The following is a 19,456-nucleotide window of genomic DNA, read 5'->3' as shown; positions in this document are numbered from 1 at the left end:
GCTGCCTCTTGGAAGTGACTGAGTGTTCTGTTAAGTAGTAGCCGGTTGTGGACCGGATCTCATAACGTACCCATTGTGTTTTATGAACCTAAATGTATCTGTTAACCATTATGTATATGGAGGATTCATGAATTAGGACTTCCTCTTATTGCTTGTCCATATCCATCATAGAAAAACTATTACAGCGATCAGCTTTCTAACCTAGTAATGTTTCAGCTTGATGAATGATATGGCTGCAGCTGACTGATACTTTACTGACCCTGTTGAACGCTCAGAATCTCACCAGTGAAATAATTTATTAATTTGAGCAGGATAACGAGAGCTTATACACATAGACGGGGAAACATTTGTACATGTGCTAGATATATGTTATTGAACAATTCATCCATGACCTTGACGGGGTTAGAGAAAACGTTCTGTGTCCAGGGGTCAGTCCCCTCATGTATTCATGAGTTCGACGTGACTAATAATTTGCCTAGGGCCTAATGATACTTCACGGACCCTACATTTTTAAAAAGTTTTTATAAACCTCATGACTATCTGAATCAATGTCATTTGTGACTAATAAAGTTATTTGGTTACAAACTTTAGTTGACTTAACAACTAAATTTACATGTAATAATAGTTGTGACTTCTGAACATATCTAAGTTTTGTCCTTCTCTTAAGCTACAATCAACTTATAACTATTTTTTATTAAAACTAAAATAGCACTTGTTTACAAGGTAAATAAAAACGCTAACAATGATCCTTGAGGCTTGTATGTGACCAACCTTGTTGCGATCACATATCTCAAAAAGGTGGCAAATGAATAGTATTGAGATTTCAGTAAGAAATGTGGTGTTTGCGCAAATAATTATTTGGTAGATAATTAACCTCACAATTCCTATTTTAGTATATTGTTTGGCTCTGGGAATTACTTGTCCACCTATTACCTTATGCACTAGCAGTGATTCAAGATATCTTAGTAGCACAATAGAATTTCTTACATTATTGAATTCGATGATAACAGTCGCTTACCAAAATGATGAAAAATGTAACACACAAGTCATCGTTGTTCTTAATGTTGCCTATGGTTTTCACTGCGGGAGTCCAACTATTTTGTTCACATTAGCAAAAATTCAGTTACATTTCTCATTGTGTTCGGGTTTCCAGTAGTTTAACATGCTATAAACCTTAGAACATGGAATTTATTGCTGATACAATGGTGCCACTGACTATATTTATATCTTTATTGTCCCATAGATAAAAACTTTTGAAATGCGTACTTTGACTGATTTCGTAGAGCTATTCCTTCATTTTTCTGTTCTATGGAAATACAGTTAGAAAGAAAAATCACAAAACATGACAAGAGACCAAGTCTAGCTGTAAGGAGATATTAAGTCTACTTCTTTTGGCTGTACAGCTTACAACTTTTAACTGACATAGTGAAAATACTGTTTGGAAAAGTCATTCTAACAGTCTCCAATAGACTATCATTAACTCACCACATTAATAAGAGCGACTGAATAATACTTGTCTCACATTCTGCTCAGACTTGTTGAGCTAAGAGCAGAGTGTTTTATACATTGATTAATCTAACTTAAATGTTGGCTAAAGCAGGAAAAGTAAGTTTCTAGATCAGCAGCCAATGTGAATTACGCCATAAGAACAGACGGATTGGTCCATAAAACTTGCTCAGTCAATTCGCCATTTCGTTTCAGGATCACCGTCATTAGTTGCTTAGTTTTCTTAAATATTGACATGGGGTTCTAGCAATCACATCATGTGACCCTAATAGAACTACCAAAAGTGCTGTTGATATCCCTTGAATTCTATACTTTTCATTTCAGCACTCTAATAACTAGTTGTTTTTTTCTTTAACTACGTATTTATTTTAATTGATTGTTTAAGAGATTGAATACTCTTTCAAAATATCCACAGTAATTAAGACGGCTTTTAATAATTAACTAAGGAGAAATCAGCATAACATTCATAGAAGAATCGTAAAAATATCATTCCGAAATGAATAAATGGACAAGTTGGGATATGAATTCAATGAACCCACTTTGATGCCTCAGTGTTTCAGAGAACTTTGAACAATTCTTTTTGGATGATGAAGTGGAATGTTGACTGATAACTTAATGTGATTTAATTAATAACGATGTTCCAGTCTTTAATTGTTTGCTTTCTAGTTGCTTAAGTAGGTATCATCATAAAGATGAAACTCTCACAGATTGATTGATTGATCAATCGTTTGTTAATTAGTTTGTAAGTCATATATATGTAGTATCATTGATCATATACATGTATACATGCTTTTAAAATTATTATACACAGCATAAAATTGATAAATCAAACATTCCTAACATTGCGTTACAATATAACTACTGAATAAAATTGCCTGGAATACATGGGACTTGATGGATCTGTAGGGATTGTGTGTGGGCACTTCTGAGGAGTTCCATGCTAGGATGAAAAAGTTGTCTAGTCCTCAGTGGCTTTCAAAGGTATCTCGCATAATACTACTGTGTAATTATTCTCACCTAGAAACATATGGGTTTACGAACAACAACTAATAAATTAACGGTGATATTGTATTTCGAATTTATATCTTAATCTAATTTCATGACTTAATACCACTATTATCACAGCCTTTTGAAGTTCATTAACGACTTCTTAGGTTTAACATTAGTTGAAGATGAATGAGGAGAAAAATATGTGAAGTTTGAAGTTTTGTATGAATGCATTCTGTTTAATTAATCGCACACCGATTACTAAGAATGAAAAACACTTTGTGTACAGAATAAAAAAGTAAACTTCAGACAGTATTTGCGAAGAAATCCATGTGCTAAGATGTTAGCTGTGAACTAGAGAATAAGGAAAACATTCACTTAATCGACCAATTCTTCCATATTGTATATCTTAGTATTGGGTAAACAAACCTGAAAATGTTTAGTCCACAAAATATTTTAAATTCTTAGTATTTATAAATATCTTTATGGCGTATTCACGTGATTTTGTGGCTAAAAATTACCCTCACACAACGGCCTCATTTCTGCAACTTCAAAACATTTGTAAAAAGACTATTGCTTTAAACATATATTTATTAAGATAAATAGGTAATAATAGTCTAAGATGGTGTTATGCAATGAGTTTTATAATATCGAGGTAAGATAAATTAATGAAAAATACTTTTCAATACGTGCTTGCATTCATTTATATCCATGATCCTCTATAATATTTTTCAAAGATATCCACTTGTGTATTAAATTGAATATGGATCGATGTTACACAACTATCTGGAAAATAACCAGTGCAAATGCCTGAGACTGACTTTTTAAAATAAAGAACTGGTTACAGACGATGGACAGATATTGATTAAAAGGGTGCAAATACCTACTCCTTGTTTGTCCACATAAACACACAAGAAATAAAATGTAGAAAATTGGTATTAACATGCTAACAGATATTGATAATAAAAATAATAGTAACAACAATTATAATAGTATCAATGTTTCAAGTTCAAAAGTTAGCCTTTTTTGAATTATATATATGAACTCAAATCCAGAAAATGAAAATGGGATGAAATAGTTGGAAAATGACATAAATTATTAAGTTTGTTATAGGATGTTTTATCTTTTTAAAAAAAGATTTAAGAAACGAAACAGATAGTATTGAATAAGATGTAACTAATTGAATTTTTATGGGGATATATCAGTGTATAATTAAGTGTTGTTTCTTTTTCAATAATAATAAATATAGTTCATTTAATTGAGATATGGTTGAAGTATGTATTACAATAACAATCTCGGTGTTTAATCTGCCAATGAGATAACCGATAATAATGAGCTTATTTCATCTGTACATAAATAAAGTAACATGTTGAGAGAAAAAATTAATAAAATAACCAAGTATTCAACTATATTTATATAAATTTGAAGGAAAACTGAATTGGTAAGCAAAACATTTCATAAACTAAGATACTTCTTAATATAGTTTTGTCAGTAGTATTTCTTTGGATTAATGTATTGCATAAACAATGTTTTAAAGTAAAGATGGATAGTGGCTAGTAGTGGAATCCAGGACGCGCGTTTCGTCCTATTTGGGACTCGTCAGCTGGATGTACCCGTACCTGTTTTAAAGTGTTTTTATTAGATAGCTATAAGGAAATATATTACTGAAAATGTACTGTCAATCTACCGTTAATAATTAAGCGAAAATAGCTATTAAACTAGATTACAATTTGGTGAGAAATATTGTTTATTCAATCCCAGAATATTTCTAAATCATAATAATGACTGTCGAAAAGTTAATCGTATGTGGTCTCTAAGTCACATAGTCAATGATCAACATAAGACAACAGTCCATGAGAGTGTAAACTCATATGAAAACAAAAAGGCCCTTCAGAGATAATCAGTCATTAATAGGGTCATCAAAACTGACTAATATGACACTTGAAATATATTTATAAAATCCTAAATAGTACTTGAAATAGAGGTTGATGACTCCGTGTAAAACGACAAGTAGACCATTCAGCTTATAAGTAATTTTACTAAAGTCATATTTTTTTCGTTAAATGAACCCAATTTATTCATCCTTGACTGGTAAACTAACTGCAGCAGTCAGCTGTAATATAAGTCTCTACCTACTTTTATTACAAATACAAAATTCAAATCTAAACAGACATCATTTCAAAACCGAATCATATTAATGACAAACCAAAATATCATACCATCATTCAAATTGAATAGATCGGCTTGTTTTCGGAGGAATTCTTGTTTGATGGTTTCGTGCAAACCGAACACATTCATCGTCTTCAAATATGATCTGAATTTATTGTATTCAGAAAGTAGAGAATAGAAGAATTATTTGACATTTGCTGGATGTATTTAGTAACGACTATTAGATAACACATAATGAATAATATAATCACGAATGATTTCCACAGTATTCCTCATCCATTCTGTATAATTATTCAAGCAAGTATTAGAAACTGATTTGTGAAAGTAAGCAAAAATGTTGTTGAATTAGCTGAGAAATTTTTCAAGTGGGAATAGAAATCAAAACCCTTATAACACCGAAAGAAAATATATGAGTCAAGCTGTTGTCTTCCTTTTAAATAACTTATCAAGAATAAAAAGGAAATTATATTTTTAAAAATCTCAGCGTTTTAAATGAAAATAACTCTAACATGTCACCCGGCAATTCGGTCCGAGTAAAACGGATTTTTACAGATATAGTGTAGTTTTTGATGTTTTCTATTAACTTGGCACCCAAATGTTTGAAATTTTCTTATCAATAGTAAACTAGACGTCAATACCAATGGACTGTGAAGTTGGGCAGATAATGACTTATTGTATGGCGTAAAACTGTGGGTATGAGCTACTGACATTAACATACAGGACGAAATAACTGTTTCGTATTCACTCATTTTTTAAATAGTTGCTCGACTGAAATCGATCTACGATGTTTACCGGCTTAATAGTTCTGTTGTTTGAAGATTGCAAGTTTGTTGCTTAAATTTTTCCATAATATCTAGTTACTTCTTTCTTCATCACAAGAACTGTATATCTTCAAAATATTGAACGCTTAAATAATCAGATCATACAAATTTTATACACTGATATGACATCACTATTTAGAACTATTTTTAAATACCTAAATGGTTGTATGATATCTAGTTGAATAAGTTATTCCGATTAACTTAAGTTATAATCAGTCAGAAATTTAATTTTGTAAGGTAGGCAATCATTTCAACCATATTTTGCTGTTTTTCCCTCTTTATAATCGTCTTTTAAAAATATGAGTGTATTGTTTAATTTTTACCTTTTCAATGTATCTTTGTATTTAGAATCAGGATGTTGGGATTTTTCAAAAAAGGTTTGTTTTAACTAGCACACACAAAAGGTGATAAAAGTTTTTTACCAGCCAATGTTCATATACGACATCTGCTCAAAGTAGGATTTCTTATAATTTAGATTGTATTCGGATCACGTTAAACCGAAATGTTACATTGTTTTCTTATTATCTATCGTTTTTTATTTCGACGCTGAATAAACCATTCGAAAAAATGGCAATTTAAAAGAAATTCAGTAGGTCAACCTCAGAAAATATCTCTTCATTAGAAAATGATCGTTTGTGCAAGTGTGTACGATAATTAAACTAAACGAATGTAACACACAAAAGGTGTGAAATTTATTCACCGTAATTAAACAAACAATTAATTTCTCTCCATGAAACCTGCCCATTTTTATGTATCTTTAATAAATGTAAGAATGATGAGCGAAATTTCAAGGAAAAATCGATTCTTAAATGACTACAATTTATCTATCAAGTTACTGATTTTACATTCTATCACTTTAGTTACAAGTTTTGACTTCGGTCACTGAACAACGTCTTCACCAGTTGTATGAATATCATTTCTTAATTTTAAAAAAATTGATTTACTGGCACAGATCTGAATGGATTATTGGCATTGATTTATCAAATAAGTTTAATTTTACCAGTCGAATTAGTTGGCGGTTACTAACAAGTATGAGATAGAGTGCACATAAATGCAGTCAACAAAACGGATATAAAATTTAACATAGATCCAGAATCCTTTCTTTTTCATCAAAATTAGTTTTAAATAGTATACCAAAGGTATTGTTTACTCATTGTCAAACTGATAATACGAAAATCCATACACTTTGAATTTTAAATGATGATATTAAGAAATATATAAAAAAATTGTATACTTACTTCAACTGATCGTATGTTGTCGAAGAAGATACTTTAGTTGAACTTGGAAAAATAAAACAAATGAAGTAATGTTTAAAAACAAATAAGGATGTAAATTAAAACAAATCCTCATCACTCATTGACCCATATTGGTCTACTTGAAGTTATGGACGTGGAAGTGAATTTTAATAATCTTGAATGTCAAGCATTCAGATACTTTGTGTTACTTTTTCACGACTTGAAATATCTGCGGGGGAAATATGATTAAAGTGGATAGGTTCAGTGTCAAAAGATGTAGAAAGCAAGTATTGATGGACACATACTCGACTTATGTTGATCAATGATGAAATCCATATTTTCTTGATGTGAAATTTTAATAAACAACTGTGTTGAAGATTAAAACAAAAGTTAAATGGCTAAGTAGGATCTCGTTTGAAATAAAAGAGAGAAATGAATTTTTTAAAAGCTCTAAGAGTGCTAGATTTTAAAAAATGGTAAACAGGTTAGTAACCTTGTTTCCGATTAATAAGCAAGTGTTAGTAAAATGTCAACCACTGTACTGGCAAGTGACTAGGAAATTATTCAAGCAACAGTTGAGAATTAAGTTTCACTGCTGAAATAAAAGTAAAGGAGTGTTAGAGTCTTTGATCAACACATTGTGTGATAACCATTTGGTTCTTCCTAACTAAATTATTCCTTTAATAAATCAACAACAGTGATAACGCCAGTGACTTTGAAAAAGAAAAACTGTAAACAGTTGTCTTTTCAAGAGCACATGTATGCCAGATTTAAACAAATAACTTGTCACATTCAATAGCTCATCCTAAACAACTGTTTATTCAGTAAATAATATTGATCACAATAATGATGGTAATCATAAGTATTCTGAGAATATAATTTTTCACTAAAACCACTCCATCTCTTATCAGTCTTTGAAGATTATAAATTTCATGATTCTCTTTTGACATGGCCTGATTCGCGAGTTTCAGAGAGAATTAAACTTGCATTAATAATAATAGTGCTAACACACCTTGTATTCATAAGCAAAGGGGATATATATGTATATATATATATATATATATATATATATATATATATCGCAATAATAATTGAAACTGTATAATTTAAAGTCAAGGAAAGATTTCGAGCAAACTAGTTCCAGTCACAGCTTAATATCAGTCCAAAAGCAATCTCAAACCAATCAATACTCAACTTTGTAACAGGGAGCTAACAATGACTTTTATCGAAGTAAAATCCAAAATTTATTAACTCGAAAACGAGTGAGTTAGCTACTTTAACCAGTAATTGATTTTCCAAATTCATTTTGAGGGACCGTTTGAATATAGTTACTTTAATCTTTACATCTTAAAAATGATAAACCGTATTTGAATAATGTTAGACCACTTTATGCTGTGAAAAGATAAAATAATGTCATACTATAAAATAACCAAGTTAAGGAATATGAGTTAAAAAAATCGGAGTTTACGATGCAAGAAACAACTGGGTTTTATGCGTTAAAAATTGAACACAAATCAATGTAACAGCGCTCTAGCACTAATATTGTAATATGAAGCAATTTACTCGCATGTGTATTTAAGTCTATTTTTCGTCATCATCAATATAGACATCAACATATTCACCAAATTACTCATTAATGAGTTAAGTACTAACAGCAACCCTGGTGGTATCTTAATGGTGATGCTTTGTAACTTAAAATCAAACGACTGTTTGATTTACCCTTATTGATTCTAAACGTGGAAAAAAATTTAAAAGAAAATGCTCAAAACAAAAACTATACATGAGTTAATCGTTTGCCAACAAACGTTTTTCCTTAGAATATCACCTACGAGAAGTTAGATGTAATAAAACTACTCGAACATTTATCTTTACCTTAGCTTACTAGTCACCTGATGAGTTAAATATCAGTTCTGACTTTTATTTTCTTTTAAGTTAACTAAATAGATTTATTATTATTAGCTAGGATGTTATTAACTTGGTTAATTAATTTCCGTCTACATATACTAGGAATTTATTTCTATTCCATATTCATACACTCTTATTTGTTTGGAAATAAATTACGTTTTAATTAAGATTCTGATGTATTTAAATTACTAGGCATTAATGAAGGTAAACACACACACATAAAATTTAATCAAGGAAAGATAGATCACGGATAATAAATGAGTGTCTATCAAGGTCAAGGACATAGTTACTTTCATTTTAGGAAATAAAATCACATTTCTCAAAATACCTTGAAAGAGGAATTATATATGGAAGTTTCATATCTCTATAACTCCTAATTGTATAGTTAGTTTACTTAACCTATAATCAATATAGAACATATACATTAAATCAATAAGATCCGTTGAAAATATGTCAACTGTATAATATATATATATATATATATATATATATATATATATATATATAGGTACGTAAGTAGGTACATTGGGAGATAAGTGTTTGTTTGTAAGTTGTTTGTCAGAGTGGATAATAACTAATACCCTGATAAAAATAGTTTTGCTAGTTCCGCCTTTTTTATCCTCTGGTTACTAGGCTACAGGCTGTATTAAGTGGGACATTTGCCAAGCTAGTATTTGCCTTTAAAATTTTGCTGAGATAAATCTTTGAATAATAAAAACCTATAGTGATGAAGATTTCAGGGAATTAGATCAGACATTTCACCCTTAAGGGAACCTGTCAGAGCATTTGGATTTTCATATGTACAGAGCAAATTCTTCGTATGATGATTACTTAAACTAAATCGATTGCAGTATTCTATGTTGCTACTAGGCTGAGAGCGATACGACGCAGTTGCAACTCGATACCTAGCAACAGTATTTTGAAAACCGAAGAACCATGTCTTTTACTAGTTAGAAACCATAATCGAGATGGATTTTTTACTAATTAGTAAATGGATGTTCAGACTGAGTTTAAAGAAGACTTACTACTTTCAAAGTCCCAATTACTGATAAATTCTATCGGCAGTTTGAATCACAGAGTTTGGTCGTATTTATTCTTTCTGATGAATTTAATATACAGAACATTAATATAGAACCATTAGAATAACTTTTTCCAAATGTTTAACAATAATCAGTGAACGAGACATGATACTAAAATACCAAGAAAATTCCAAGTAAACTTTCAACAGAATATTAAACTACGCTATCATAATTTGTGATATTGAACAAATTTCTTTTGTCGTAGAAGGAGACTTAACAAGCAGACTATAACTTCGCACTACAGTGAATCACATTTGTTAGGCTTCTTATGATTTTCCATGAATTAGACACGTCAAGGTTATAGATTTTGAAATGTCGATACAAGCCTGTTGGCATATAAGAAACTTAAGTGTAATAAATACTGAGATCTCTTTCTGTGAAATTTTGAAGTATTACTGGCCAGAAGCAGTCACTAAATAGCCTTGAAACACTTTTATGGCAACTGTTGACAAGTTACAACTTTTACTATGTGGACTAAGAGCAGACATTTGAACAGTAATATACTAAGTAGACACTGTTACTCTTTGGAATTAAAGAAACAAGTCTCATCGTTTCAAAATATTCGGTGTAATATGTAATTAAACCCTATACTAAATGAAAAACTATATCGTTTCATACTTTCTAAATTTTATTCATGAATTTGTGTACTATGACCATGAGCTAAATGATATAATTATGGTGTATATATTACTGGATTTTAAAGTAATTTAAGAGCCTCTTGTAATGAAGGCCATAACAAATGGTGAGTTTATTTTAATAAATGAACAATGAACCAAGGCAAAAATATTAGATACAACTAATTAATACCAAATGAATTTTTTATTGAAGTAATGAAACTACTTAGGATTTGATCAGCCATCGTAACATTCAAATTAGATATAATTGTTATTCGACTTACTCATATGATGATTCCTCTGCCTTTGAACGTGCCTCCTGTAAAGATTGGAAAAAGCAGGCATTCCAAAACCTTAATGACTGCCAAATTGGTTGACTTTTGATATACGTGAAAATAAAGGTTCTGTCCATTGATACCGATGGATCTATGGATTTAATGATTTGTCATTTAAAGGTTATCAGAATAAACGAATTTATGAAACAATTCGAAATATAAAAAACTATATCGTTTGACATTACATCTAATTAGCTTAATATTGAATAGATGAAATCAATCTATAAGCTCTGTTGAATGTTTCAAGGTAATATCAATAAATATAAATCAGAATGCATAGAAAATAAAAGTATCTGAATACAAAAATTATACAAAACGTCAGCAGTATGTCGAAAACTTACCGTAAGTATAAAACTTCAATGATATAGTGAGAAGTTTCTTAGCTGGTTGAAAGTCTTCAGCATTTTGACATTCCACTAGTAGTAAACTTATTTGATCAAGTAGTTTCGGTAATGCTTGTAAATCAACCAAACCTTGTGTACGACGAGACTGATGTTGGTGAAAGGTAATAAGAATAAACGTAAAAGTATATCATGTGTCGATTTAAAACCAAACCAAAAATATTTAATAACTTTTCATAAATGATGGTCAAATTATGATAAATGAATGAAGTACAGTAAATATTTACACAAAGTCATTTACCTGATGTATGGTCTTGTTAAACATAATCAAGATTGGAAAGCTACTCGATTTGAAGGAGTATTAAGCATTCTTAATCTGAATCCTCAAAAGTATAATATATTTTTCCATAAAAAGTTATCATAGACAAGCATGAAAACTCATCACACGTTTGGCTGTCCAATAACAATTTTTACTCTTGTTTAAAAATGTACAATCGGTTATCACTCAGCAGTTACTTAATGCATATATCTTAGTCTTATACACACAAAGAAAACTTTCGTTGCAGACTGGTATTGGCAACAGAACTTTTAAAAGTAGTGATAATTAGGCAGATCTTTTGTTCTAGTTTGGAGCTGCTCTAGAGTGGTCACCCACCATCCTAAACACTACCATACCAAAGACCTTCGACTCCGGATGTGAGTTCAGTAAATTTGGACACCAATTGGAATCCAAGATTTTACATTTAAAACTCCATTCAGTTTATGACATATACAGGTGACTATTTAGTACCTTATGTAATTACTGTCTTATCCATGATAAGATAGAACATTTCAAACTGAACTAATGTTTACAAGCTATCCATTTAAGTGTGGATAAATTTTGTATATCTAAATGTGTTAGGCAAGAAATTAGCAATATTTTTTCTTCATAAAGTCTAAACAGATGTCAGTATGCAAAGCATACTTTGTTGACTGCCTACTGTATTCGTTATCCCTTTTATCACAAATATAGTCAAAACCAAAAAGAAGAAATATTCTTTGCAAAATAATTCCTCTGACGAATGAAAAACAGTAACATTTTTAATGAAATTAACCACTTGTAGAACATGCCAATAGGGAATGCAGGAATAAAACTGGATTCTGACCAGTGAATAGTTTTTTTATCATTCACACAATTAAAATAATATGTCACTCTTACAGTAAGAAAATACAAGTGTTACTGGCAAGAACAATTTTCATAATTCGATGATAAAACAAAATAAATGAAGGAAATAAACAGTTTACTCAATTTGTTGTCCTCTATTTTCATTATTTATTAAAGTTATACTTTCACAGTAAATTTTCCTCCAAAGGATAATTTTGAGTTCGACAGATTGTTTTTTTTTGTTTTTCATACTTTTACTCAACCATTAAATGTAATATAATTAAATAACTTAGTAACAATTTGGATTGTAACTCTTTGAACGTTAGATGAAAATTCCTAGAAAGATTTTAAATAAAATTCAGCTTTCATTGACACAGTTTTATCAAATATATTATATAGTTCAGAGCTTCAGTTTGAAGTACCTCCAAGAATATACCCGTTAAAAGCAGAGTATATTAATCACTCGGAATAGTAGCATGGGTTAACTAGAACCACAATCCTCATAACTAAGACTTAAAATAGCATTATCAGTATATCATTGTTGTACAAAGTATCTGGTCAAAACCATCGAGTGATGAGAGCATAGAAATGAAGTAGAATGTTGAATTACGGGCGATCACTCTTCTGAATTTTAAAAAGATGCCCAATCGGGTTATTAGATTTTAATATGATCTAAATTTAAAAATTCTTTCCTCAAAAACGTTAAAAAGCTTGGTCAGTGATAATTCATTATCAGTAAGGCATTAGGTTACCATCAAATGATCCAAATCATTTTCAGCAGTTTGGTCAGATACATGTGGAGTCGTATCTAAATGGTTATTAGGATAGTTCTAAGGTTACATTCGTTAAAAACCCCTATGAACATAGAATGACAAGGAATATATTCATTCTACTTTCACTGAAGCTTAACTATAGTTAAAAAAAGAACTTACATTAGTGTATATTCAAAAATATTATCTTCGCGTCACTCAAGACTTGACCAAGTTGAGGAAGACTGAAATTACTACCATTACAGCCCACGATTGCCCATACTATTAAGAATATATCCTCTGTATAATGTGCTCCAGAGTATATTTAATTTTCTAATTTGAACGGAATACATTTCGTTAAGTAGCAAAAATTCTAAAATTCTCTCAGTGAACTAACTTCTCCTTCACTACAGTATAAAATCAAGTAATTACTTCAAGATTTAGTATCAATATATGTACTCATATCAACGACAAATTTATGTGAGTTAGAAAGACTGTTGATATTTATCTAATTAAACACTATGTATCCGGAAATGGATTTATTTCTCATAAAATAAAGTTTAAGTTTTACTCATTTTTATACGGAAATAACAACAATAAATTGGATGATAGTCTTTTATACATAACAGTAGCCTTTGTATGTTGTATCCTTCAAATGAGAGTCAAAAAATAAAATGAAAATGCCAATTAAGTTCATTCAACATTTCGATCAACTCACCTCTTGTTCTAGCGCATTAACGAATGCGATTCTCCCAGCTGGTGTCTATCCATAAGTAGATGAGTAGAAGTATGAAAACATTGGTGAAAGGAACAAAATGGTGGGAGAATTGATTAGAAATAATGTCAGTTTTATGGAAATATTATTATAAACAAATTTATAAGTGTAACACACCACTGTATATCAAGGGCAAAAACAGTGAAAACTGATTTATTGCAATTATTCCCATAAAATAAGCATTTAATTAATATAAAGTTACAGAAACTAAGCCAGGAGAATGTAAATATTGGTTTCTTAACACAGAAAAAGTGCTAATTTTATGTATCACAGTGTCAAATGTTCAAAACTTCAATAACACTGCTGGAAGTTCCTTCATTAACTGTAAGCTTTATGCTGTTTAAGCTTAAGCTACTATTCGAGTTTTGGAACCAAAGAGGGTAGAATTATATTTGGCCCCAGAGACAAACAAAAATCTATTATAGGTTATTTATTTTAATTAGCTGTTTTACATGAGGGCTTTTCATATGACATATGACAGTCATATCAAATCAGTCCTTAAAAGTTACAGTGTTAAAAAGTCAATCAGGTTTTATTTGCATAATAAGTAGTTAAATTTACATAATATGGAATAATACTGTCATGGTACTCAAACATTTCAGTCCAACAATAGAGACTGCTGACTCAAAATCAGGTGAAAAATGATAAACAGACAAGGTAAAGAAATTTTATTACCTTCATTAAATAATTAAAATATTTTTCACTTAATTTTTTAAAAGTGCTAGACACCTTAACATTCACACACCAGTTTTGTGATATTAAAGTCACTGATTGATGATACAATTTTATTAATCCGTTAATTAGGGGAAAATAGGAAGAAAAAATGTAAGTTTTAGCCACTGGTTCAAGACATAAACATCATATTCTTTTACTTTGGGTTAAGATTTTCAACACAAAGCTTCAAAGCTGTAACGTCATTTTGACATCTGATAAAAATTAAGTTATCGTGGTAAACTTTGTGTAGGAAAAGAATGTTCTAGGTGGGAAATTCGGTATAAAACTGATAAATGAATTATGTAAATAGGAGATGAAGTGAGCAAACTTAATGATTGATAATTTGATTAAAATGGACATAAATTACGATAACAGAAAAACTAACCGGTGTTGTTGCTATGATAGGACGAAGACCTGTACACTGTCTCTGTAACTTAATACTAGGTTAAAATTTATGAATGGGAAATGTTCCTGCTATGTATGGCATGGTGAGGTTGCCAATGACGAGATGAGAAATAAAATATTCGATTCTATGTAGACTACATATCACCATGATTTTTTACAAACAATGGTAACAATGGAATAAACTCTGAATAACATTTTTTAAGTATGACAACAATTCTGGAATGAGTATACAAGGAAAACACTTTTATCAGCTTCCCTTTTACAGAACCCAACGATAGTTCCGAATGTGCAAACTAAGATATTTCTTAAAATGTTAACAAAGCGCTCAGATTGAGTTGATATTTCTCAAACATGTGTAATCGTATAAACTACTTAACTAAGCTGACAATCACTTTCCGAAAAGAAACTCTTCGTTCACTATTGAAACTCTAATCTGTGTGATAAATCTACTACTTAGTAATAAAGTACATTGAATAACTATATGCTATATTAGGAAATTAATCTTGGATATTTCCGTGTCCCCAAGAATGCTGATCATTTGTTAGTAAACAAAACAATTTATTCCTCTTAATTGTATCAATCCTGACACGTACATCATATAAATATCGAAATAGAAAAATGGTTGCCCAATATTCACGCTCTTATATCTGAAAGGCCTATACAGAAAAAACATATTACATAGATATTAATCGCATACAAATTTATACTTTACTAACTCGATTGTTCAAGATAAGTCGATTTTCAAGAGACTAATTGCTGTCATTTCAAAAGTTCCTAATGTAACGAAATTAAATGACCTGAAAATCGTAGTTTGTGTGAAACCAATTCCATTTTTCCATTTCAGTTATTCGGACCAAATGATATCACACATAATCCGTGTTTTAAATTTTGTGCATAATTTTTCAAAAAAGGAAAAAAAGATGAATTCCCCAAAATAGTTAACTTACAACCAATAGTTCTTGTAATTCATTTTCTTTACTCTTTAAATAATCCGATCTAAATGTATAAAACAAAAAAGTACAAAGGATTAATCATTGAACAATTTGTTGGGAAATAATTTAGATTATACAATGAGTTCTTATGAAGTAACAGCATTAAAAAATAGGTTATAGTAAATAGTTTATTTCATATCACTATCAGTGAAAAAGTGAAGATTGATAAATGAGTTTAATAAAGAATCTTTTAGTAAGGCAACTTATCTCAGACAAGTCAATTTAAAGACGAATACAATTCTACTAACTTGTTAAACCACTGTAACTATTGCTTAGTTTCATCAGAAACCAAGTAATTCCATTTCATGATTTCCAATAATTTTTCAGTATATTTTAAACATGGAGACAGCATTCATCATAAAGTGACATCAGCTGACATTAATAAAAACTAAGAGAAACTAAAATGTTGATTCAGATTATTTCTTTACCTCAGCATATGGGATCGATCTCGAAATCTATAGCTTTACCTGCAACCACAATAAATTTAGATCATTCAGTTGAAACTCAATCTTTCCCATTTCTAACCTGCTTATAATGAGGTCATCATCAAGCGTTGTGGATGATAAGTCATGGTTGAATTCTTTTAGTCACGACTTATTACTAAAACTTCGTAAATTAGGCTCAAAGCTAGTTACGAGTGAACATAGAACTACTACTTAGTTGGATACTATTAAGTTACCAAGATATATGAATTTCATATATAAGTGTGAACCATTAAGAACTTGGTCATTAGAATCGCCACACTTAAGCAAAATGAAACTCTAAAAACAAATGGAGAATTATAATGATGAATTATCATACATAGGGTTAATTAAATAAACTTACAGGTTACTAATTTTAATAAGATGTTTGTCTCGAAGATAGTTAAATTCCTTTAAAGCTATCAAAAGTTTGTAAACTAAGTTACAAAATCTTATACCGAAAATAAAAACATTTAAATATTCTAAGGAATAGAAAAATAATCAAAATTATTTTTAGCCGAAGACAGAAACTATTACAAGTCTTTCATCATCACAGTAACCAAATTATGAACCTTCCTTTTATATTTGATTAAAGAGCTGTTTCTATCCCATAATAGTAACACTAGCTCTAAGTACGGTAGAGAATATTTCAACAACATCTTTTGCCTAATAAGTGGATAACCTGATAATTTTCTGACTATCAGTCAAAAACAGTGAATGAGGCTGCTTTACATTAGGTAGGAGATAGGTATGGCTTGTTAAAAATACCTATGTTCACAATTCTTCATCATGCTACTTTATAAAAGTCTTTTATTTTGGTAAAGTAAGTTACATGTGAAGTCGAGATCTACAGTACCTTGTTTTGTATAATGACTGCTGACTGGCCGTGACATCACAATTTACTGAAAAGTAAAGTTCATCTGAAATTTTAACGTTAATGTATACGTGTAGTACGCAAGAATTTCCTCCATTCTTTTGTGAACAAGAGAGTAACCGCTTTAAATGAATAAATTTCTTCATACGACAATCATTTGTAAATTATTTGAAGTCAAGTTTTTTTTTCATAGAATATGAACTTTTTATATGTTCAGTTCACTAAAAGTATAAAGTGAGATGGTGAAAATTAAGGTAACTTTTTCCACTAAACTACAAAACATTACAATACTAAACTTTTTGAATTATGTTGATTTAAGCTAGACTTTGATAAGTTGTACTTTTCCCCTAAGTGACTCTCATCTCTTAAAACTAAGGAGATATTCAAGCGTGAATATTTTTGTTCAGATAAGACTACCAGGAGTAAATTCTACTGAAATAATTGAGAAACGCATTCGTAGCCGAGATAAGATGAATGTTAAAAGCACATAGTTGTCAGCGACAAATCATATAGACTATAAAGTATGAGTCTGTTACAAACAGTATAAAAAGCTGTTTGTTTTGTCTAACATAATTCTAAATCCGTACCATTGATTTTTGATAACAAATGACATTCAGCTAGATTAGCTATACAGTTAAATATTATTTAGGGTTTTAAATTGTCAGTCAATTGCTTTAAGACCATAAATGTACATTACCCTTGTATCATTTAAAACTTACCGGCCTATTATCAAAGCTGATGTATATAAATCCATAAATTCTTGAATTTTTTCTATACTAGGTGTATTTATCAGAGTTGGACATGGAGGAGCAAATGTTTTATCTTCTGTTGATATATTTTGAGTCTCATATGACTTCGTAATGGAATTAGTTTGATCGTTTGCGGTAAGTACTAATTCTCTTTCCTGCTTATAAATTGGTTGATCACCATTTTCACCATATTCAGATGCTGAACTGTTTTCTTCCTCCTCAATCACAGATGCGCTAGGTTCGTCTATTAATTTGAACGGATGACCACGATCCTTTCCAGGATATTTTATTTTTTGATCACCTGGCTGCTCATCTATTGACTGATCTCTGTCTTCTTGGAATGAAGATGATTTCACTTGTGCAGAAAGATTTGTTTCATCCAAGCTCATAGCTCTACTCAATGCTGCACTGCTTGGAGGAGGTGGTCTAGGTGGACGTGAAGTATTTTGTGTACTTTGTCGTCTCAATGCACTACCACTTGATGTTAGGTGGGATTCTTCAGATCTTTGAGAACCACAACTTGGTGAATAATGAACATAATTCGTGGACTTTTCCGTCTGTGATTTATCTAAATCCACTATAGATCTATTATTAAAAGGTGCCTGTGAAGAAACATTTATGGTCGAATCCCTGACATCTTGATCAAAATAGGACGTCCTAGGAATATTTTCTGTAGTGTCATTTTTCTGAGTTTCATCTTTACTATCTGATCGATTCACAGAAGATCCACGCACAACATGTTCCAGTTTACCAACCGAAACTTGTTTAATCGAATCGAGTTTGCCACTGATATCTAATTTCTGATTTAAATCTGATACTAGATGACCTGTTTTCGCATTCACACTTTCGAAAATTCGACTTGGTGAAGTGAAAAATGAATTCATCCCAGGTGGATCATTACCTTCAGTAGTTGATGAATCGGTATGAACCTTTTCACTGTCAAATGATATGCGTCTCAAGAAATTCCCAAAACTCATAATTCTTATGTAATTTTTAAAAAATGAGACTCGATGTAAATACAAATAGTAGTCTAAAACAAATAAAGTTTATTGATTCACGTTACGATGATGATATAAATCAAAATTCTTCGGCTTTTTACCAAACCCAGCTATATTTTTACGTGAGATGACTTATTCTAGTGACCAATTAAATTAATCCAGTCAAGGTCAAATTTTCATCCCATTCTCTTAAGTTTGAGTAGAAATCAATTAGTAAACGGGAAACATTTTGCTCCCTTTATACACTGAACGACAGAGGAGAGCTAATAGATGCTAAACAAGAAATAATTTCTCTCCTTTCTCAATCGATACACGAGTTAGTTCAAATGCATGAAAGAGATTTCCTTTTCGTCTGTCTTTTGTTCAAGAAAGATTTTGCAGTTCATTCTCATATCTTTCCACTCACTTTGAAAGATTGAACTACTGCAGACACGATTTTCCATTCTTCACCCAGATGTCCTTTAGCAATATAACAAAACATACCCATGTAAATTATAGCTATCATCATTCCAGAATTAAGAGTCTAGCACAATAAGTAAATATCCTATTTAAATCCTAAGGATATAATTGAATGACTGGATTATGTATACAGCTCATTTTTGA

The 19,456-nt window shown here is 30.5% G+C and overlaps 1 protein-coding gene across 1 annotated transcript; it reads right to left on the bottom strand.

The window, feature by feature from the left end:
- Nucleotides 1-1,229: 1,229 nt before the first annotated feature.
- On the bottom strand, nt 1,230-18,832 carry Smp_138600 (hypothetical protein; the record flags this gene model as incomplete). The annotated part of the gene is made up of 7 exons (XM_018792785.1): nt 1,230-1,306; nt 4,713-4,807; nt 6,722-6,763; nt 10,601-10,742; nt 10,993-11,140; nt 15,727-15,775; nt 17,826-18,832. The coding sequence occupies 7 exons, from the start codon at nt 18,830-18,832 to the stop codon at nt 1,230-1,232; spliced, it is 1,560 nt and encodes a 519-aa protein (XP_018644193.1).
- Between the last annotated feature and the right edge of the window lie 624 nt (nt 18,833-19,456).

Source organism: Schistosoma mansoni, assembly GCF_000237925.1.
Source record: "Schistosoma mansoni, WGS project CABG00000000 data, supercontig 0111, strain Puerto Rico, whole genome shotgun sequence".
In the NCBI taxonomy this organism is placed as follows: Eukaryota; Metazoa; Platyhelminthes; class Trematoda; order Strigeidida; family Schistosomatidae; genus Schistosoma; species Schistosoma mansoni.
This window is presented reverse-complemented; position numbering and strand designations above follow the sequence as displayed.